The sequence below is a fragment of the Pelecanus crispus genome, chromosome 18 (assembly GCF_030463565.1).
Source record: "Pelecanus crispus isolate bPelCri1 chromosome 18, bPelCri1.pri, whole genome shotgun sequence".
In the NCBI taxonomy this organism is placed as follows: Eukaryota; Metazoa; Chordata; class Aves; order Pelecaniformes; family Pelecanidae; genus Pelecanus; species Pelecanus crispus.
Genome location: NC_134660.1, coordinates 1651474 through 1674253, shown reverse-complemented (window position 1 = coordinate 1674253; position 22780 = coordinate 1651474). Strand labels below are relative to the sequence as shown.

At 41.7% G+C, this 22780-nt stretch overlaps 1 protein-coding gene across 1 annotated transcript in view; it reads left to right on the top strand.

Moving 5' to 3' along the window:
* Positions 1-18890, top strand: part of NPEPPS (aminopeptidase puromycin sensitive) — a 39335-nt gene extending 20445 nt beyond the window's left edge. The window contains exons 6-23 of the mRNA XM_075722619.1: positions 477-677; positions 1309-1405; positions 1511-1544; positions 3009-3123; positions 5748-5912; positions 6833-6937; positions 7244-7304; positions 8128-8237; positions 8885-8948; positions 9562-9701; positions 11232-11366; positions 12808-13027; positions 13670-13812; positions 14616-14672; positions 15166-15273; positions 15533-15688; positions 15797-15844; positions 17689-18890. Of these exons, the coding sequence (XP_075578734.1) occupies positions 477-677; positions 1309-1405; positions 1511-1544; positions 3009-3123; positions 5748-5912; positions 6833-6937; positions 7244-7304; positions 8128-8237; positions 8885-8948; positions 9562-9701; positions 11232-11366; positions 12808-13027; positions 13670-13812; positions 14616-14672; positions 15166-15273; positions 15533-15688; positions 15797-15844; positions 17689-17841 (2112 nt within the window). The 3' untranslated portion in view covers positions 17842-18890. The remainder of the gene's footprint in view (positions 1-476; positions 678-1308; positions 1406-1510; positions 1545-3008; positions 3124-5747; positions 5913-6832; positions 6938-7243; positions 7305-8127; positions 8238-8884; positions 8949-9561; positions 9702-11231; positions 11367-12807; positions 13028-13669; positions 13813-14615; positions 14673-15165; positions 15274-15532; positions 15689-15796; positions 15845-17688) is intronic.
* Positions 18891-22780: the final 3890 nt, after the last annotated feature.

Genomic DNA, 22780 nt, shown 5'->3' with positions numbered 1-22780 from the left:
TTTTCAGGTTGTTACTCTAAATATGCTGCAAATATTTCTAGATGTTGCTGGAGAAGAGCGAGTCAGTTTAAAAATAGACTTTTTTTTTATTCCAGTAGCTAACTTTCATAGTTACCTGCAAAGTCTAGCCTTGCCCACTGATGTGGTTATGGTTTCTGTTTCAGAATTTAAAGTGAAAGCCTGGTGCCTTATTGGGATGTGGGTAATATTTTCTTTGAGGGACAGCAGCTGATAGCTGATGTGTTCAGCTGCCTTTGCAGTAATGGAATATAACGTATATGTCATAAAATTACATGTCCATATGTGATGGGGCACTTTTAGGAGGGGAACTACATTGTGGTCTGTGTTTTTTAAATTGTAAATGAAGTCCTTTCACTTTAAAATGCATGACTCATAATGATGGAATAGTTAGTCAAATGGATTGTGTAATACAGTTTCACTTCCATGAAATTAACTGATTCCCTTTCATGCTGAAGAACGTCATTGACCGGAAGCCGTACCCAGATGATGAAAATCTGGTGGAAGTGAAGTTTGCTCGCACCCCTGTAATGTCGACGTATCTTGTAGCGTTTGTGGTGGGAGAATATGACTTCGTAGAGGCCAGGTCCCTTGATGGCGTCTTAGTGCGTGTTTACACTCCTGTTGGCAAAGCGGAGCAAGGAAAGTTTGCATTAGAGGTAAATGTGCTCGGGGTGACTTCATTATGGCTGGCGCGATCTCTGACAGGCTGGACGTAGCGCTCTCCTCTGTTCGCTCACCTAGAATCATCGAATCATAGAATCGTTTAGGTTGGAAAAGACCTTTAAGATCATCCAGTCCAACCATTAACCTACACTACCAAGTCTACTCTAAGCCAATCAAGGGTAGACAAGACTAAACCATGTCCCAAAGTGCCACATCTACCCGTTTTTTGAACACAAAATTTAGGTGTTTTTGAACACCTAAAGCCATGCAAAGCTCATGAGGGTGGTTTTTGCTTTAATGGCTCGCAGAGACCGGGCTTGATATTAAACAGAACTTCAGTTGTGGACAAACTGATGTCTATAATAATGAAAACATGCGGTTTAATTCAGTTCTGATTTGGTGATGTAGACTTTGGTCCAAAGATGACGAGAAGTACTGAAGGGTAGTCTACAGCCTGGGAGAAAAAGGGCACGGGAGTCTTCCAAACCATTGTGCTCTAGAAGCTGGAAATGGGGCTCTGGAAGAAATCTTGTGTATGCTGCGTTCTTAGGCTAGTTTCAGTCATAAATTTTCAAGTTTTTACTAATTGTTCCAAGTTAACATTTCTCTTCTTGTTTCTTACAGGTTGCTGCTAAAACTCTGCCTTTTTATAAGGACTACTTCAATGTTCCTTACCCTCTTCCTAAAATTGATCTCATAGCTATTGCAGACTTTGCTGCTGGTAAAGTAACTCACTTTATTGATGAACTGTATTTTATTTGAATTTTAAACATTTAGGAAGAGGTGTGTATCCATATCAATAAACCTTTGTATTTATTTTATAAAGGTGCCATGGAGAACTGGGGCCTTGTTACTTATAGGTATGCTGTTAAAATACTGTCTTTCCCCCCTCTTTGTTCACTAATTCTTGGAAGTAATTGGATTAGTTTTAGGGAGCTGTAATTATTGGGTATCGTCCCAAATAAGACTGCGTAAATACCTTCAACTCTTGCTTCGGTTTGGATAATTTTAACTTCTGCAGCAGCGTGCATTATCGTACAAATCTTAGGAAGGCAAGAATGAGCTATTACAACTACTGTCCAAGGGTGTGAGATTTTTAAGTGTCTGGCAGCACTGCCTGTTCTACAAGAGAACTTTCTTGGCCGCTTTTTTCCCCCATAAAAGTTACGTACTTACTGACACAGCTGGAAGAGTTTCTTATTTTGTGTTGTAGGCAAGTTGGTAAATTTAGCAACCACAGTATAACCATGTGGATATGAGTAAATCAAAAATATTAACTTGCCTTCCTTTTCAGTTTTGTTTTTTTTTGTTCACCTGATCAAGCTTTTGTACTTTTGCTTGATATTATTACATTATCTGTGCTCATTGTTAGAATGATTTTCCTTCATTTTGTACAACATTGGTCTTGTAAGCTTTGGACTTTAAATCCTGAAATAGTTTGAATTTCTTCTGTTAAACTTTTAATTTGGCCTTAAAAAATTGAAATGGAAATTTGAGCCCAGGTTTAAAATCTGCTTGTCTGCTTATTGCAATTCTGATGAAATCTGATATTTTATTCCCCATGGGGGAAAAAAAAAAAAAAATTGTCCTAGATGAGTAGGATTTTTGGAAGCCTTTCTTAATGGTGCTGTTAATTCCTCCCTGCCCGCCCTTATGCTCAGTTTGGCACGCTTGCTTTATCCCTTTGGGGACAGAAGGTTGGCACAATCTGCAGGCACCATCTATGTTTTGAGATGCACATTTTTCCCCTTCGAGTTGCAGCAGTCCAGAAGTTCTGTCTGACTGACCTGCTAAGTCCTGACCGTGACAGGGGCGTTTATAGCAGAGGTTATGTGCCGGACCTAGGGAGCACTTGCGTGTGTATGCGTGTGTGCGCCTGTGCCCTGTGTGCAGACTCTTGTGCATCTGCAGTGGCGAGTGTGACACGGCTGGCTGTGCGCTTGGAAGAGCTGGAATTCCTTTGGGGATGAGGGAGGCGGAGAAGACTTGCTGTGCATACATCATGCAGTGCAAAGGGAGTTACAGTTAAGGTTCCTAGATTATGTAGGTGAGCTGTTTTATAAATAAAGGATAAACTTTCTTGTTCCTGCCTGGGTTTTTGCACTTGTCTTCTTGCATGCCATAAGGAATTATTGCTCCAAAGCATTCCAACAGCTGTGGAACTTACCAAAATAATCTAATGTCTAAGCTGAAATAGCTTTTGGTTTTTTTTCAGTTGTACTGATCACTTTTTAGCTTGCTTAGGTAATTTAACCTACTTTTGATTGTGTTTTTTCCCTGGGCGCATACCACTCTGTTCAGTTATCTTTCTCTCTTAAATACAGGGAGACTGCATTGCTCATTGACCCCAAAAATTCCTGTTCTTCATCTCGCCAGTGGGTTGCTCTGGTTGTAGGACATGAACTTGCTCATCAGTGGTTTGGAAACCTTGTGACCATGGTATCTAATAGTTACAAGTTCTTCTAGTTTTCTTTGATGTGTGTTTCCTATCGTGTGTGTGTTCAAGTGCCCCTTAAGAGCAGGCATGCTATCTTTAAAATAAAAAAAAATAAATATTTAAATAGTGCTTTATTACCACTTTCTTCTTTACCAGTGTGTTCTTTAGAAGTATTTCTAGATCTTTCCTATGTGAAGTAATGTTCAGTTGTTTGAATATAGTCCTAGTTAGAGTTGAGCAGGTGTTCTGTGGAAATTATTTTGGCTAGTCAGGTTACTTAGAAGCAATAAGCCACTGTTTTCCTTTCAGGTGGGCATGACTCACTCATCAGGCTTTCATACCAAGCAAGTGTATCAGTACCAGCTCAGCACTGCACATTGTTCTAGTCCGGTAGCTGAAAAGTTGCTCAGTAGTAACTCGTATGAATTACTTTGGATATATGGGGAGCCAGCTGTCTGAATGGTTTGATGTTTTAATTCCCATTGTGGTGGGAATAAAAGCATATCTGAGGTAGCAAGACTGAAATCTGTAAATAAATTCCATTTAGTGCTAAAAACTGAAACCTGTATCAGTCAGAGCTTCTGCTGTTAACAAATGGCTTCAGCTTGCTCTGTTCATTAGATCTGACATTCCTTTTCCCAAAACCCTGCAAGCAGATGCTTGAATCCAAATATTTCACAGGTTAGGAAGTTCCTTGTATTGTAAGAAACTGGTGTGTTTGGCAAAAAGAACATGGCTTCTGGAGCCCCAAATCTGCATTGTTCTGGCTTTTAGGCTGCCTAAATGAAGTGTGAGTGAATGGAGGAAAAACCCCAGTGTAAATATTAATTATAACACTAAGCAGAGGTTATCAAATTTTTCCACAGCGCTGTGCCTCTTAAAATCTAGTCAACTGTGTCCATTCCTGTTTGTGGTAGCACAGGTAGGAGAGCAACACAATATTTAAATGGAAAAGTAATATTAAAGTAATATATTTTTAGCTTTTAGTGCAGTTGAGCAGCTGGAAGCAAGGAGAGCCAGCATCATGTGACTAGACAACACAGTAGGATGCCAGCAAGTGCCTTGGGGACCAGTAGTGACTCACCAACCATTCGTGGTCCTTCTGACCATTGAGAGCTGTGGCAGTAAGCTTGAGAAAGTATCATTTACAAGAATTTCTAAAATTTATATTGAATTAGCTTTTTATTCTCCTTTTGAAGTTCTAGGTCTTAAAAAAATTTTCTTTAAGAATTTTTTTTCTCTTTGGTTATTATTTTATGTTCTGTGATGCAACTGTGAAATCTGAAAAGACATTCCAATGTTGTTCTCACTTTTCCAGAAAGTCAGCTTTTTCTCCTCTATAATCTGAGGTGCATATACAGCACAGCAGAACGCCTCAGTAGCATCACTGGTTTAGTTTGCCAGTACCAGATCTTACTGGCCAGCACAATATGCCGGTCCTTCTGTAGCAAAGATAAATGAGAATACTTCCGGGGGAAGAAATAGATTCATGAGCAATTAGGTTGCCAGTGGGATAAGAGGGAAAAACAGGGAGGTGAGAAGATTTAGAAGTCCAACCTAATTGCCCAAGAATCTATTTTGCAGTTGCATTAATCGTTTGGCACCAATCTGAGTGTATTGGAAACAGATGCCATCAGAAATGTAAAAGAAAATTGGATAGTCTCCACTCTAAAAATAAAGCGGGGCTTATCTGTGTAGAGTTTCAGTAACAGCTTTCCTTATTGAAATTCCACCCTCCCTGGGGTAAATGTTTCATTCATAGTAGAAGCAGTAGTTCTTTGTAGAACAGCTTAGTGGGCTGATTCTACATCCTGTTCAGTTTCTTTTACTTTTAAGGGCCCATATCATCATAGCCATGCTCGTCTGAGTGAGCCACCCAAACTTACATTTAAAGAATGGTTGGTAAGTGCAGTTATGGAAAAGGGTGTTTTCTTCCTCAGTATCCGTAGCTTGTTTCCTTATCTCGCCTACTTCAGTTAAACATTAGAAATGAAAGGAAGAATTTTAAAATGTCAATGTAACATTCTTATCTTAAAAAAGCCCACCTCTGGCCGGTGAGAAACAGATTTTAACTGTTTACTAGATTTCAGGTTTCCATAGTCTAGAACACTTTTTCAGATTCCAGGCTTTCTCCTTTATGTAAGCATCTTTAGCAAAAAACCACACCCAAAACCAAAAAAAAAAAAATCAGTCTTCTGCAGCTGGTGGTATTCAGTTTGGAAAAGACACTGTCATTGTGTTGCCCACAATTGTGCTGCTTTTCTGAGCCGTGGCCTTGCACGTCACTGACTTTTCTCCTCAGTCTAGGTAACATCCATGGCTGTTCCCTCAGTGGCTCCGCCCTGACCTCTAGTCTAGGCTCCGGGAATTTCATTTGCACCTGGTGCAGTTCTCCATGCAGAGTTTCTAAAATTTAAGACGGAGGGGAAGACAGTTATAGAGTGCTGATTAAAGAATTCATCAGCCCAAGAAGAGTATAGAGAGGAATTTATGCTTGGAATTGTTACGTGTTTCTCTGTTCTGTGCTAAACTAGGCCATTAACAGCTTATCTTTGCTGCAAACTTCTTGTTGATTAAATGAAGCTGTTGGAATTTTGTTCTTTATTCTGCCTTCTCATCTTTCCAGGAATGGTGGACCCACCTCTGGCTGAATGAAGGATTTGCCTCCTGGATTGAGTACCTGTGTGTAGATCACTGTTTCCCAGAGTACGATATCTGGACTCAGTTTGTTTCTGCTGATTACACACGAGCTCAAGAGCTTGATGCTTTAGACAACAGTCATCCTATTGAAGTAAGTTCTGTCTTTGCTATTGATTGTCTCCCTTTCTTTCCTGTCAGTTGTGTGTAAGCTTTTTTCCTATTAAGAAAAAAGGGAACTTTGCAGTCGTTCACGATGCAAAGGAAAATCTAAGGTTGCGTTTACACTTTGTGGATTTTCCTCTGCTCGAATTAGTATTTCAGAAGTGAGGTTTGAGGGTCTGAAGGTGGCTGCTTCTGGAGTTTTTCTGCTCTACTGACTTGAAATGGCAAAGTTGTGATCAAAACTCATCGTTATTTGTGGTTTGGTTTCTGATCAAAGTGGGTAGTGTTCTGGCCCTTAAGCACAGTGGAGTAGCTGCTGACTTCCTCCAGTGCTCAACAACGTACACCAAAGTGCAGCATAGCCCAGAGCCCAAGCCACCAAACTTTACTGGGCGTGTACTGGCTTCTGTCTGAGGCCCCCTTGGGTGTTTCTGCGTTGTACAGCTTAGGAAATAGCTTAGATAGATAGATGGCTTAGGAAATGTTTGGTGTAATAGGTGTTGGGAGATGACCTTACTTTGTACAACAGGTCATTTTAGAGTGACGTACTCATTGGGTGCATTTCCTGAGTATGTATGGTTCACTGTCTCAGAACTAAACAACTTTCACTGTATTTTGCTTTTGGGTAAGTGTTGAACCAAAGGATTGAGGCAGGATCCCTAAGTCTGTTTGATTAAATACCAAAACCTAAGTTACAGTTTGTTTAACCTATAGACCAATCCCAACCCAGTCATATGTGAATAAGTTTAATTGACTGGGTGCAGAGATTCCACTAAGACAATTTAGTGATGGATATGCATGCGCTTTCTTCAGTGAGAAAAGTCAGCTCTTTAAACACTAGAACAAGCAAACTCAAAATCTTATGGCAGTTAAAATTGTTCTCACTATTAATTTTCCTGTTTACCACAGGTTAGTGTTGGCCATCCATCCGAAGTAGATGAAATCTTCGATGCTATTTCTTACAGCAAGGGAGCATCTGTAATCCGAATGCTACATGACTACATCGGTGATGAGGTAAAAAGAGTGTTGTTAAAAAGCCAAGTTTAGATTGTCAAATCTTTTTACAGTTAAAAATACCATTTTACAAAATGTTTAAATCTGTCTAGTCTGTATTTTGAAAACTTTTTGCCAATTTGTATTTGGGCTCTATTTGAACTTACCTAGGAGAAATAAGATAGTGGGAAAATATGGAAGGAGGTACAGATGTACACGCTGATCGTAAGATTCCTTGGCTGATTCTTGAATATAAATGCAGCGCAGAGGGAGGATAGAAAGGACCTCCGTTCTGGTGCCATTACTTGTTCAATTGTATGTTCCCAGGACTTTCGGAAAGGAATGAATTTATATTTAACGAAGTTCCAGCAGAAGAATGCCGCTACAGGTAACTGGTGGTTATTACAAGCTTAAGAAAAGTGATTTCTGGAGACAAAGTTTTTCGTGCCGAAATAATGGATTCTTAAACAGCAGTTTTTTTCCACCTGAGATAACTGAAATGCAAGGAAATAATTGGCTTGTTTCCAGTTTCATACAATGTGTCCCCTGCACAGCCAGAATTCAGGATCCTCTAGGGGTTCTCTGTCTCAGGAGTGTGCGGCTGAGGTAATCTGAAAGGGCTGCATTTACCGTTGATAACCACATCTGCGTAGTAATCTAATTTAGAAATAGAGTATGTTGATTTGCCATATAAGCCTTTTGCAAGCTTCCTTTTGCAGTATTGATTGCATGTGTGATTAAGCAGTTCAAAGTCTTGTCTAATATCTCACAGCGCTTTCTTTACTCAAGCCTTTTTTGTGTATCAGGCATAAATGTGGAAGTGGAACATCATGCTCTGTCAGCCAAAACCAGTCCGTGTTCGGTCAGCTCTTTTGGCATAACATATGAAAAACTTAAGGAAAAGATTCTTCTATTCACCATTTTGAATATTTAATGCTCATTTTTGTTATACTTTATCACAGTGTGTACTGATTGCATTTTTTTAGTAGTAGAGAAGCTTTCTTCTTCCCTCTCTCCCCCATGAGTGGTTTAAACTAGTTCCTTTTTCTTGCCTATCATCTGTTGCAATTTGATAAAAACACAACCCAAAACACGAAGGGCAAACTGGAGTCACAATACAGCCTCCCACCCTCCAGTGCCCATATAGTGTCCTTAGGAGCGTCTGACGTGTCAAGACTCTGGGAGTCCTTAGTCAGACTTTTCTTCTGCAGAGGACCTCTGGGAAAGCCTGGAAAAAGCTAGTGGTAAACCTATTGCTGCTGTGATGAATACATGGACCAAACAAATGGGATTTCCGCTCATTTATGTGGAAGCTGAACAGGTAAATACAACTGTGCATTTTTCAGCACTTCAGATCAAAATTTCTGCCTTTAACTGTGTTTTAGGATCAAATTTAGTAGTATACAATTATTTAAAAAATTCTCTTTGATCAGGAGGCACTACAGTGGGTTGCTTTGTTTAGTGCCGGTTCTGTTTCTGAAGGGAGGGGAAGTGCAGCTCACTTGAGGAACCTAGCGCAAAGCCATATGGAGCTATTCCACAGGCGCTCTAGATCATGTGCTTGGAGTTTGCTGACATAGCCCGTTTGCTCTTTGTGTCTGAAATGTGTGTTGGGGGAGGGAACATTTGACTTAGCTCCCCTTGCCACACGTTTTGCTTTTCACTCCGGCTGAATTATGCTTATTCTACAAGATTGCACGGTGAGGGAGGATTACGGGCTGGAAGCTGAAGTCAGACAACAAATTCAAATGAGAAATAGGGCACGTATGTTTTAACAGGAACAGTCATTAATACATCGGAATGATTCTTGCGGTAGCTCCTTTTTCTGGAGGAGAACACAAGTTACTCGGTTTAACAGAGGGCACGTGAATGTATTGTGATATACAGAAGCTGAGTTTAGATGTTCTGATAATTCCTTTCTCTCTCTCTCTCCTTCTTTTTCTTTTCTTTCTTCCCCCCCCCCGTCAGCAAGAAGACGACAAAGTCTTGAAGTTAGTCCAGAAGAAATTCTGTGCCAGCGGACCATATACCGGTAAGATGAGTGCTAAGAGCAGGAGTGGAGTGTTTGTTGCTTTTCATGCAACGGCAGCAATTTTGAGAGATGAAATAGCTGCGCTGCAGAGCAGGCAGGTGCTTTGCTTGGATTCAGGTGTTTAAGTATTCGTTAAAACCTTAGAAAATCTAAGATTGAATGCTCTCACGCATGTGGTTTCCGTGTCCAGCTCGCATGGAGAATGGCATTTATCTGCAGTCTTTGGTTCATTTTTTGTTCCGAGATACTTCTCTCTTCATGTCCAGTTTAAGGCCAGTGCTGCCATCTGAGGAGCTCTAAGCTGCTGGTTTTATAGTAGTGCTGAAATAAAAGTGCCTCATATGGAAGCCAGCTCTATCTTAAGACACAGGTTCCACCCGTCTTCCATGCTTATGGACATTAAAATGTTTGGCTTGAAAGGTGATTTAGAGATTCTTGGATTTTAACTCCAAATCTGCCGTTTTCCTTCAGATTTGTGCCTTTTTAGATTTAAATTTAAGTAGCCTTGCTTAAACTGCTGCTGAAACTTGTTTGAACATCAGGCAGAGTTTCTTGGTGTTGTGTGCACACTTTCTTTTCCTTAGGCCTTCCTTTCTATTCTTTCTTCTTTTAGGGGAGGATTTCCCCATGTGGATGGTCCCCATAAGTATTTGTACGAGTGATGACCCCACCTGTGCCAAAATGCAAATATTGATGGACAAACCAGAGCTCACCTTGGTTTTGAAAGACATCAAGCCAGACCAGTGGGTGAAGGTGAGTTGTCGCAAAGGAGAACGTATTACTGGGAATAGGTTTGTTTGTCACTGTAATGTTCCCTTGCGTTTCATTTTCCTCTTCTCTTCCCCCCCTGCCCCCTCCTTGCGATCTTGTATTTCTTACGGAGGGCCTCTCTGTGCTGCTGTTGAATGTTGGCTCCTCTCTGTAATGCTTGCTGAGTGTAGTCCTTTGCCTTCCAAGTGTAGTCTAGACAATGTAAACTTGAACCTTTAGGAGTCCGAGCCCGGAAAAACAGTGTGCAATTAGAGGCAGCTTTTGAGTTGAAATGTGGTGGCTTTTTTGGTATCCCATGGCAACCACAGTTTAGTTAAAGTCCATTCTGAGCAAAAATAGTCCTGTTTATCTTTCATTAGTGTGAAGGGCTGTTGCCAGACAAGTACATATCTGCAAGTGAAAAAGTTCACTGTTGCGGTCCTCTGCAGACACCAGTCAAACTGTGAATTTAAAAATTGAAAGACAGCAACTGGCTGGGACTATTGCTGTATGAACTACTGAGGTTGAAGAGTAATTGTTTCTAAGCTGGAGCTGTACTCTGAGCGGTCACTCCATGAAATAACATTAAGGGTTAGTCTCTTTTTCTATTATTAATCAAATCTTCCTATTTAACTAACATGGGCATTTCAGCAGTCAGGCCTGCGTATTCTCCTGAATCACCATATCTATCTGGGTCCTCCCTGGTAATAGGGAGGGACATGAAATGAATGAACAACTCCAAAAATGCCCTGTCTAAATGAGGGTAAAGTTTGATATTTTTGCCTGAGAAGGCAACAGTCCAGCTCAGTCCAAGGTGAATTTGTGGGACTGCTGGCTGCAAAGGTTGTCAATCTGTGAGGTTTTTAGTTAGTGCCATGGTCCTGAGGACTGGCGGTTGAACTGACCGAAATCATAGCAGCAGCAAAGGGGACTTGCTGGTGAGCTCAGCAATGTTTTTGGTTTATGCCAGGTACTGTTCAACCAACCACAATATTTGACCATCTACACTAAAACGCTAGTAGGTAGCAGTGTGTAGCCAGCGTAGTTCATCAAGCTTAATGACCGTGACTTGCTTTTACGCTGGGCAGAGGTGCTTGCTCTCCTTTCTTAAGAAAATGGTTCTCTCTATCAAAGTTGAATGGAGCAGGTTGTGGAAGAGAGGTTACAAAAGTTAAGATTCTAGCATCTGCAGTCTCCTGCATTTTATCTTCTCAGTGCATGACTACCCTTACTGCAGTTAGGAGTTACCCCTAGAAGAGGAGTTCTCTTTTCTCCTTGCTCCTAGTTTTAGCTCTAGCCTCTGTTTCTTTGTCGTCTGTCTCTCGTCTTCTATGCCTCTTAGTGAGCGTTTCTTCTTTGAAATCTGAAGTCTTTCTCCCTTACTTATGATTTGTTTTTTCTTTTTATTTAAATGATAGGGGCTGACTTCTCTGAGCTATGGTGCTTTGAGAAATTTCTAGTTGTTCAAAAATAAAAAAGCATTTCCTTATCTGTTCCTTACTTTTAATTTTTTACTATTTCGGTACATTTCAGTTAAACCTTGGAACAGTAGGGTTTTACCGTACTCAATATAGCCCTGACATGCTGGAGAGTTTAATACCAGCGATCAAAGACCTCTCCCTACCCCCTGTGGACAGGCTTGGCCTGCAGAACGATCTTTTCTCTCTGGTAAGCAACCCTTTGCTATTCTGTCTAATAATGAGAGCTACAGTAACTGCAGAAATTGGTGTCTGAAGAGTCAGTCGGAGTTTCTGGAGGCAAAGTGCCTTTGGGATTACTGCATACATCTAGCTATTAATTAGCTGGACAAGTTCTAACTTGTATTATAAGACTTAAACCCTATGGAAGCAGTCTGTCTATAACTCCTGTTGCACTGTTCTCTGTAGGGGTGTATTATATACTATAGGCTTTTTTACAAAATTAAGTGTTTTGAGAACTTGCTTTCTTTTAAGTCATCAAAATAAGGATATTTTAATGACCCCCTCAATGACTTTGTCAAATGCTATCAGCACCATATGCTTTATTCAGTTGGGCTTGTTAAAACTGTCCTCCACTGGAGGACATGGCTGTTGGGGATTCTTGCTGTTTAAAAGCAAGGGATTACCCCCAAAGCAAGTGTTGCTGGCTCTGAACAATTGGTTACTGTACTCTGTATTTCAGATTGCACTTTCTTATTCTTGCTAGTCAGCAAGAATAAAAACCCTAAAAACGTGGGTTTGATACCCTGCTTCTCTAGCTTCAAAGCTTGTAACTCTAGTCATGACTTAGTTGAAGGGGTTTGAAACTGGAGCCTGAGTCATCTCCCAAATATTGCGAGACTAATGGTACAAAAAAAATTGAGCAATAATACACGTAGGAACGTTGTGTTAGACTACTATTTTTTGTTTCAGTTTTAATCATGTTTTTATCATAGGTGAATATAACCTAGATAATAAAAATTGATCTTCACATCTTTTCCGGCACCATAAATTATTGGTCTGGTTCCAGATTGACAAAAATCTGAGCAATCTGGTTGGAGATACCTACTGTAGGTATTATCAACTGCGCTAAGCATAGAAGTCTTTTCATGACACTGTGAAGCAGCTAATATAAAGTTTTCCTGACAGAGGGGGAAAGGCAGTACTTCTTGCACTAATTCACGGGAAGCAGGAAGCGAAAATGACTTCTGCAGTTTTACACTCTCAATTTAATGAAGAGCAAAAATTAAATCTCTCAATCTTTACAGTTTTTAGTTAAAATAAGATTTTGGTGGGTGTAGTATCTGGCTGAGAATAACTCTGGGGGTTTGCTTTTTCTTGCCAGCATTGCTGCAATTTTGTTAAGTCACTTAATCTCCTTGTCTGTTTCTTGTTTGCAAAATGTGCTTTTAATTATATAGCTGTCTCCTTGTAAAGTGCTTACCTGTGTATAAAAAGCATTGTGTGCCGTGAGCAGACAGCTGAGGTGCTTTGACTAGTGTTACCTCACCTTGGCAGAACCCCACAGCAGAGAAAATAGAGTTTATGTGCAGGCTGTGCAAACGGAACAACTGTAAAAATAATGTGTTGAGCTATTAAACGTCTTAATTCTGTTTGGAAGTAAGATTAATCTGTGTCTTTTCCTCCCCCAGGCCCGAGCTGGAATCATTAGCACTGTAGAGGTTCTAAAAGTCATGGAAGCTTTTGTGAATGAGCCCAATTATACTGTGTGGAGCGACCTCAGCTGTAACCTGGGGATCCTCTCAACTCTCTTGTCCCACACAGACTTCTATGAGGAAATCCAGGTGTTCGTGAAAGATGTCTTTTCACCAATAGGGGAGAGACTGGGATGGGACCCCAAACCTGGAGAGGGTAGGAAACTTACGCTCTGAAATCCAGTAGTGGTTTTGGAAAACTGATGTGTAAATGAGCCATCAAGATCTTGGGAAAGGGGAGAGAAGGGAGGAAGAGGAGTCTGAAGTAGGCATTCAGGGGTATTTTTATACTTAAAAACAGACAAACACAAAGCCCCCAAACAACCCTCTGTTATCAGGAGCAAGTTAAAATGGTGAAACTTTTCTCTACCTGGTCACTGACTGATAAAAATTCTCTGCTCTAACTTTGCATCTGTTGGAGTGCATGAAACTTAGTAGACTACAAGGATGGAAAGCCATGTGCGTGCACGTTTACTTGTCCTAGTTGGTCCTGCTGTAGACGCAAATGGTTAATATTACTGACTTAGCTCAGGTTAGAGGCCTAGCCTGTTGTATTTGGGCTGGAATCATGTTCTCCTGACCCTCTTGCTGTTAAAAAAAAAAAAAAAAAAAAAAAAAATCAATGTATTCTCCAGTTGGCACCAAGGATAGTGAGAAAAAGCCTAGTTTCTTTAGATATCCTCAGGCATGTGGAAGGATTGTTATACAGCTCTACCCTGATCACTTTAAGTGGAAGAACACTTAATTGCTGAATTGTGTCTCCAAATAATTATTTTGTTTCCTCCTGCTCACTCATTAGGTCATCTGGATGCCCTTCTGAGAGGTCTGGTCTTGGGCAAACTAGGAAAAGCTGGGCACAAGGCGACATTAGAAGAAGCCCGACGCCGATTTAAGGACCACGTGGAAGGAAAACATATGCTGTCAGCTGATCTGAGGAGTCCTGTAGGTTATTGTAAATTTTGGTTCCCAAAAGGCTGTCCCCACTCACTTAGCACTGTGTGCACTCAACTCTTGTATTTCAAGGAATAGGGAGGCTAGAGGAAACCAGTGTCAAGGTTTGAGAACAGCTGGTTTTGGCGGATGTCATGGGAGCTTGGATGAGTCCAGTTATGAAGAAAATGATACTGGGGAGCATGGTACAAACATCCCTGTGTTTCTTGAATCAAGTCAGCCTCATCTGTCGTGGCCAATACTTGGTCATAACTAATGAGCTCAGCTCTCCCCACACTGACTGCCACAGTACAACTCTGGTCTCTAGATTGTGTTGGGTTTTGGGTTTTGAAGACTATTCAAGTGCAGTGCTGAACCTGAGCTGACTTATACTCATTTACATCCATCCGTGCCCAGCCTACATCCTCCAGGTTTAAAAGCACTGTGGTAAACTGCAGGGATCGTGGAGGAGCTCTGCAGGTGTCAGCTTGGCCCCGCAGAGCACGAAGTCTAACTGATGGATATGGATTGAGTATACATGAAGTACTTACTAGCTAGGTGTTGCGTGGTACAAAGATTTCTTGTTCTGGTGTTTCGCTGTGGTTGAAATTACTGAAATTATGCTGAAATTGAGGAAGAGGTAAAGGAGTTGATGCATCTTTAAAATCCGGTCTTAAAACATAGAAGGGATCAGTGCTGGTATCTTCCAGATCTGTTCACTTGTCTGAAATCTAACCCAAATACGTAGAAACTGATTGTTGGATTTCTAAAAGTGTGGTTTTTGAGGGACCTTCCTTGTTTATGCTCTATTTTAGGTATATGTGACTATTTTGAAGCATGGAGACAGTACTGCTTTAGACACTATGCTGAAGGTGAGTGCGCACTCTGTTGTGAACACTGCCAGCCTGTGCAATGAAAAGCTAAATATGCCACCCTACAAGTTCCTCTGAGATGCAGTTTATCTGCACACGGGCTCGGTCTGATGTTTTACAGATGATGTGAACACTAGGGCTTCGTTGTGGTGTTCCTTGGTCCGTGCATAATGTGAAATTGCCACCTAGTGGATTGTTACATCTCATTTTTAGGATTATTCTTCATTGCTTGGAGGCATGGTCCTACTTGACCTTACATAAACAGTGGTGAAGATCAGTTTATTACTAATGGTCCTTTCTGCTGGTGTATGTGTAATGAGGTCTGTAATGTGGATAGGTGCAGGGTGATTGATGAACAAGTTCAATTTGTCACATATTAGGCTTGACGACCTATCTAGCAGCTCTAGCATATACAGCAGGTTCAGTAGTGCTAGGTAAGAAGTCAGCATTTAATACCATGTGCTAATATTATTAATACACTTTGGCTTTGAAGCTTCACAAGCAAGCAGACATGCAGGAGGAGAAGAACCGAATTGAACGAGTTCTTGGAGCCATCTCTCAACCAGAACTGATTCAAAAAGTTCTCACCTTTGCACTTTCAGTAAGTTATTGGAAAAACTGCTGCTTCCTTACCTTGTGAGAATGACAAGTGCATTCAGAGCACTTGGCGATAGAGCGCTGTGCGCATATAACACGCTAGAATAGGAGGAATAGTCTTAACGATGAAACCTTTGAGTTGTATCTTAAAGTTTGGGGTGGGGGGAAGCTATCGTTGACAGATTCAGCGTAGAAATGCATAAAGCCAACGTGCTGTATCTGTTGAAACAGCCTTGAATACTTGTCTACATTTTCATCTTCAGGAAGAGGTACGTCCCCAGGACACGGTATCTGTTATTGGTGGAGTAGCTGGAGGCAGCAAGCAGGGGAGGAAAGCTGCTTGGAAATTTGTAAGGGACAATTGGGAGGAACTTTATAATCGATACCAAGGTGGATTCTTAATATCCAGACTAATAAAGGTATGTGCAGCTGTAAGAAAAGTCCTGTTTGCATACATGACTAAAACTAAACTGTTATATCTGAAATGCTAAATTCTTACCCTCGGTTAATATTTTTTTCTCCTTCAGCTAACAGTGGATGGATTTGCAAACGATAAAATGGCTGCGGAAGTTAAGGTAAGAAGTTTTAATTCAAGAAGTGATTAACTTCATCTGTGACAAACATTGCGTGCTCTAGACTGTGGGCACCTGATGGAAGAGCCATGAGTTTCTACTAGGCAGTTTTTGGTTTTGAACTGTGGCTCTGCCTCTGACTGTTTTGACTGTTGCCTAGTCCCTGAATTGCACTGCTTTAGGTTGAGTTCTTTTATTGAAATGTCTTAAATTAGCATTTTCACAAAGTAATGTCCAACTTCTAGTGACTTCTATTTCATTAGCTTCACTTATTTAAACTTTTTATAAAATCCAGCACAGTTTGTGGCAGTGGTTTTGAGACACCCCAAAAGACAACCTTTAAAGATAATTCTAGCAAAATTCATAGTTGTTACAACTTCCATAGTAAGCTGAGGCTTACACCAGCACTTTGTTCTGCCCCAGACTGATATGGCACATTTGGGGCCGACTGTGTTAGCACCCAGGGCCTCCTGGGGGAATTAACATGGCAGAAATTGGCTGAATTCTGTACTATAGGTTCAAGTTTTATGTGGTCATTTGTGCTGTGTACTAAGAGCAAGGCTTTACACCAGGCAGGTTCGCGTGTTTGCAGAGAGTCTCTTGAAAGCGGTGGCTCAAGGTGATGTGGTTTCATTACTGGACTTGAGCATCCCCTCTGACTTGGGAGTGTAGGCACTGGTCTTGGTAGCGTTTTAAACATGTGTGGGTTTTATTATTTACTCTTTGCCTGCACTTTTACAGGGACTCTTTCTTGGAAGAAGAAACTTAAAAATATGGCCCTTAATTACCACTTTCCTGCTAGGAAAATGCTCAGGAGGAATTCTTATTTCAAAGATATGCTGAGCCACGAGCTCTATCTTTTTTTTTTTTTTTTTTAATCGTCTAGTGATCTCTTCTTAGAAAAGATTTAGTAGCATACATGGTTTTACAGAGAAATCTTGCGCTATAGTTAATTTTTTTCTTAAGGAACATTTTCCAAAACATTTACCAGAACAATCATCCATAACTAAATCATAACTACTTTCCAAGAGAACTTCCTGAGACAGTATACCTAGCTTTTAGCTGGAGTACTTAATGTGTCTGAGCCCCGATTCACCTTGTAGTGTACCTTAGTGTGAGGTGATCTGCCAAGTACTGGGAAAAGCCTGCTTGTGTGAAGATGGGGGATGACTCCCCACTATGGCAGCTTATTCTACCCTTTAACCAATTGTCAAGTGCAAAGTCACAGCAGCCTCTGGTGCAGCTTCTTCAGCTATTTGCAGCGGATCAATGTCGTTGATTCTGGAGGAAGAAATGTGAGAATATTCAGCACAGCTCTTGAGTGCTGCTGGTGCTTGGAGGTCATTATGCAGCTTGGAAAGAGGCCTAGGTAGAATGCTAAGAAATCTGATACCTAGACAAATGCTGTTGCAAAATGGCCTTAGGCTTCCGTTAGTGTCTTCTTCCAAGTATCCTGAAATACACACTTGATTTGCTGCTCATTTGTTGCCTCCCAATAAGGCTGAATTCATCTCTTCAAGTGCCACTTGCTGTCCCTGGCAGCGAGGACAAGACAGGACAGGAGGCAGCGTTTGGGCTGGTTCGTAGAAATGCTTTTCTTTAGCAGAGAAACGGAGGCATTTTGCTGTTCCCGCTCTGTACTTGGGATTACACGCCTTGCAAACTCGGCAAGTACCCTGCAAATTTTTCAGCGTCTGTGATGTTGGTGGGAGCAGATAGCATGAACTGTAGTCAGACAAGGAACATAATTCACGAAAGCATTTCTATATAACCTAGGGAAATCTGGCGACTTAAAAATATAATCTTGTCTATGCCTGTTTATGGACGGTTGTCTGCTTTTTATACAGGCCTTCTTTGAGAGTCACCCAGCTCCATCGGCAGAACGCACTGTCCAGCAGTGCTGTGAAAATATTCTGCTGAATGCAGCTTGGCTGAAGCGGGACGCCGAGAACATCCACCAGTATTTTCTGCAGCGCAAGGCCCCACCAGCCATGGTGTGAATCTGTGCATGCCACTGCTGCAGTCCTGCTGCCGCCTCATGGGGAGAGGGAGGAGCTACCCAACAGCTGATTCATATGCCAAGAATTTGGAGTCTTTTTCTCAAACCAATGGGGATTGGACAATGAATGTAGTTAACTGGTTCCTGCTCACACTCCAGATTTAAATTCTATTAAAATTATCAGCAATTCAGCAAAAAAAGGAGAGAAAAATCTGTAAATACAATAGTAATAAAATAGAGCATAACAAAACTGTGAAACTTCCTCAAGCCTTGTCAGTGGTTGAAATATTTAACACCCCCCCTCCTGACACTCTTATTGACAGATGTTCTGTTTTTTACACCCTCCCCCAGCCCTCCCCAAAAAAAGGAAACCAGTGGTTTCTACGTCAGTGGAATTTTGTGGAGAGTCTGGAGCAAGAATGGGTTAATGCCTCTGAGCGTTGTGCGGAACAGGTCACTCGGAAAGGCAGGTAGCTGGTATAACATATAGAGTCTGTGCATCATTCTAAGTGCAAGGTTTTGGGGAGATGTTCCTGCAACCCCCCCAATCCAAGGACAGTAGGTTCCCTCCCTTTTGTGTTACCTCTCGGCAAAAAGAAAAATGTTCTGTTGCTCTTCGGTTTTTCTCCTTGGTTCCACTTGCTGATGTCCTTCTTAGAGATAATGGAATTGTAAGGAAACATCTTTCATAGCCACATTAAATAAGAGAAAGATTCATGCAATTTTTTTTTTTCTTACTAAATTGCACCCTCAAAATGCATGCAGATGAGGAGATAACTACTGTGTGACTGGTTCTCCTGGCTGCTGTTAGGGCAGGTCTCTTCTATTCAAGACACCGTTACTTGTCTAAAAGATCCAGCTTGTTCAGTCTCCTCATGGCCGTAGCAACACTAGCTTTTCGTTCCTTTCTGTGATGTTGATGGTAATTTGATTCAGAAGCCTTAAATTAGTGATGACTGGCGTGATGATGAAGTCTAAGCTGTGTGCCATCATTTACTTCACAAAGCAGCGTGGTCTACTAACGAGACGCAACACCCTCTAATACAAAGGTTGGAGTTCCGTATATTTTTTTTTTTTCTTTAACAGGAATTCGTATTTGGTGTGGCTTAACTGTATTTCAGAAGGTCATCAGACTAACTGTCAGACTGCTTCCCTGAAACATTTTTGTGCTATTGTTTAAAAAAAAAAAAAAAAAAAAATTTAAAACAGTTGGCGTTAATAAAAATGTCAATGTGAAATTCATGTCCTGATCTTGTGTTCTGTTTGAAGCCCAAAAGAGTGTTGCTGCTTTCAAAGGACCTAAGCCTCTGAGGGAACAGCGGAGGTCGCGTGTCAATGGTGTCTTTAGCAGCCCCAAGGAAACCCTTGTTCTCAGCCTTCTCCGCTTCTGCTGTCAGTGCTAGGTCTTAGGGCAGCTGCATGAGCACGTACCATGCTGATCGTAAGTAGATCTTGTGTAATCTGAGTAAAGATTGTAGTCAAGCACTAAAGAACTGGCCAGGACAGAATTTGGAAGGTAAAGGGAGAAGAATTGTGGATAAGTGAATTTCTATTAAACAAACAGCTGAGAAGTTGAGGGACTCTGCAAGAGGGAACGGTGTTGCGCAAATGCTGGTGATGCCAACCACGATGAGCCAGGGCAGAGATACGCACCAGAAATGGGCGAGTTTATGGTTAGTGGAGGTGCAGAGCTCTTGGAACACGATAGCATTGGTTGGTATCCTTAGGGCTAGTGTGGCTGCGTGGTCAGGAATGAGACTGAAACAGGAATTCTGTTTGTCCTGAATCGTATCTGTTAACTTGACTGATGTTTTTTCCTGCTGTCAGCACTGCAGAGCCAATGTAATTTCAGAAGAGTAAGCTGGTTTCTCTTCTGCTTCTTGCACATTGACAAAATAACATGCAAAGTTGTGATTCCAGCCTGACTGGTGATGTATGAAATGAGAAGTACTGTAGCTGCAAGTTGAGGTGATCTTGTTTTGACTTTAAACAATGCAAATGACATGCAAGCAGTTGAAGGAGGGTGACAAAAATAACAAGCTTGTGGTCAGTGAGCAAACTGAATAGTCTCAGCAGACTGACTAGTCCTAGTCTCTTCTGCATGCAAAGAAAGTAGATTTTAATTCTTCGTGAAAGTAAGTTTGGGATTTGTCCGCTTAATATGAAATCTTTTTTTTTTTTTTTCCGTTGGAGACAAACTGATGCTCAGGAGAGGGTCAGGATAAGAACAGCAAGAGCTATTGTGGATGAGGAAAGAGACGAAATGGGGCTCACGTGATGATTAGCGAGGATATTGCCCATAAGAATTGAGTGTATTCGCTAGGGCCGTTGCGGGTGCGGTGTCCCAGCACGCATCAGCAATACCTAAACGATACAGAAACTAACTTTTAACAGGGGCTCCACTGTATCTGTTCAAGTTAAACACGTTTGAAGAAACCTTGATACATTCTTTCTTCCCTCTCCGGCAGTTTCCCTGGTTTCTGTGTCAAATCTTAGATAAAGACCTAAACTATGTAGGTAATAGTGGGGTCCTTTATTCCTAGTACAGGCTTATAATGGAAATACGAGCAATCCTAGTTTTCCCAGCAGCAGCAGGAGTTTGCCTCCATGTCTCTTCTGTTGCTGTCAGGTGGAATGAGATAGCCCTGCCTGGATGAGTCCTGGTGATTGAGTGATGACAAAAATCTGCATTGATTCTTGCTCACAAAAACATTGGGGTGAAACTCTCCTCCAATGCCTGGGACAGAAAGCTTTTCTCAACGATTAAACTTGCTACATCCACCCACTTCTTCACTGAGGGGGTGGTCGGTCACTGAACAGGCTCCCAGGGAAGTGGTCAGGGCACCGAGCCCGTCGAGTTCAAGGAGCATCTGGACGCGGCTCTTAGTGATCTGGTTCAGTTTTAGGTAGTCCTGCAAGGAGCGGGGAGTTGGACTCCATGGTCCTTACGGGTCCCTTCCAACTTGAGGGGTTCTATGATTTGTTGCTCCTTTAACTTTCTGGATACAGCGCTAGTGCCTGGCTTTATTCTTGGCATTGCCAAGTCAGTAACCTTGTCCTTTTGCCTTCTGTTTGCCTCCTGATCCCCCCTCCAAGAAAACCACAAAAAACTTTCTTTAGTGAGCATCCCCCTGCCTGGGAGGCAGCAGAGCTGTTCCAAAATAAACGACGTGCACTGCTGTTACCTTGCCCTCCTCTTGTTGTTCACAGTTTCAGGTAAACTTACAGAAACAGTACTTCTTGCAGACCTCATTTTTGGTTTCTTAGCGGACAGGTTGGCCGTGCTGTGTCCAAGGTGCTCCTTGTCGTAAAGATGCCCCTTTGAAGAAGTAGGAGCTTGATTCCTGCTAAGGCAGAACGTTGGTCTGATGAGACATGGATTGATACAGCCAGGCTGCAGGTCAGGCTTTTGCCTAGCGAGCTGTCTTACTGCTGAGCCAAAGCTGCTCGCTTGAATTTCAGGTGATCAGGCTTGGGGTGGCTGCTGCCCTTGCTGCGGGGGCTGCTTCCTGCTCATGTGTGAACTGAGGCAGCGGTTTACAAAGAAAAATGTATCAAAGCCATATAAATTACTTGGTCTTGAGCAGAGGGTGCATCAGTGATTTGTGCAATGTTCTCTTAGCCTTGAGATTAAAGGGTTAATTCGTATTTTAAAAGCATTTCTGAAATAACTCCATGCTGCAGATTGTTGGGGGCTTGGAGGAAGGGGGCATGGTTAGGCAACAGTTTGGTTTTTACCTGTCCTTTTTTAAAATTGTCTCCCTAATCATCTTGCATTGGTCATGATTAGATGTAGCAGCCTTGGCTAGGTGGATCTTCAGTTTGAGACGTGTCCTTTTTTTCTACCCTATCGGCTTTAGATAATTGAATCTGAGTTTTACGGAAATCTCAACGTGTTCATTTGTTCGCCGTTCTTAGCAGTGGCAGTGAAAATAATGAAAGTAGTTGAAATCCAGTCGGTGTTGGTTGCGACTGGAAGCTGATACAAAGCCAGTCTGATACCGAGCCAGCATGGAATGGTCAGGCACCTGCGCTGTGTTTGGCCCCACGACACCGAAATGCTGAGCTTCAAATAAGCTGGAAATGGAGAGGTTTTAAATTGGTTTTAGGAATGCTTATGGTGGGTGGAGGACCGGTGGCCTCCTGCCCTGCTGTTGCTGACGCAGATCCAGTCCTGCCAGGTTTGCTCAGAAAGTATCCCTTCCATTTAAAAAAAAAATAATAATCGCATGTGTGAACTCTTCAAAGCAATTTGGAAAAGGCAAGTTTTGTAATAACAAAAATATACATTCCTATATATAGTCATTGCTTTGATATTTGCAAGGCTCTTACACATGGGATAGAATAATATTTAATCTGTCAGGGAAAAAGGCGCGAGCTTGCCAGGCAGATGTGGAATTAGCTGGGAAAGAAAGTTTCAGAATCCGGTTTACTCTCTAAAAATACCTAGATTTCGGACCAAAATTTTATCTAGCATAAGCAGAACTGCAGCATCTGGAAAGACATATTACTTGCTTCCCCAAATGCCAGGCTCTTTTCCCAAACATACTCGCGTTAAGAATATGCTCTGTATTTTAAATTATAGTAAAATTAAATGGTGTACAGCAAAAAAAATAAGCTTGTGAACCCTTTGAAAAACAATAAAAATACCAGAAAACCCCCAAACTTGACTTCCCAAATCCTTCTCTAACATGTACCTACTTGTTTCTGTGCAGGGTCATGAGATGCAGCGAGGTCTTGGTGTTGCCCACCGCTGACTGTCCCTGTGATTAGCTGTTATATCGCTGTGTGTCAGAGACTTTACACCCATGTTCTGTTACAGGTACCTTAACCCATGCAAAACACCTGCACGAGTGAAAACGCTCTGTGACAGGCGATGGATAAACAAGTCTTGGCCACCAGCATCAGAACAAGGCTCATGGCAGCCGTAGGATTGATTC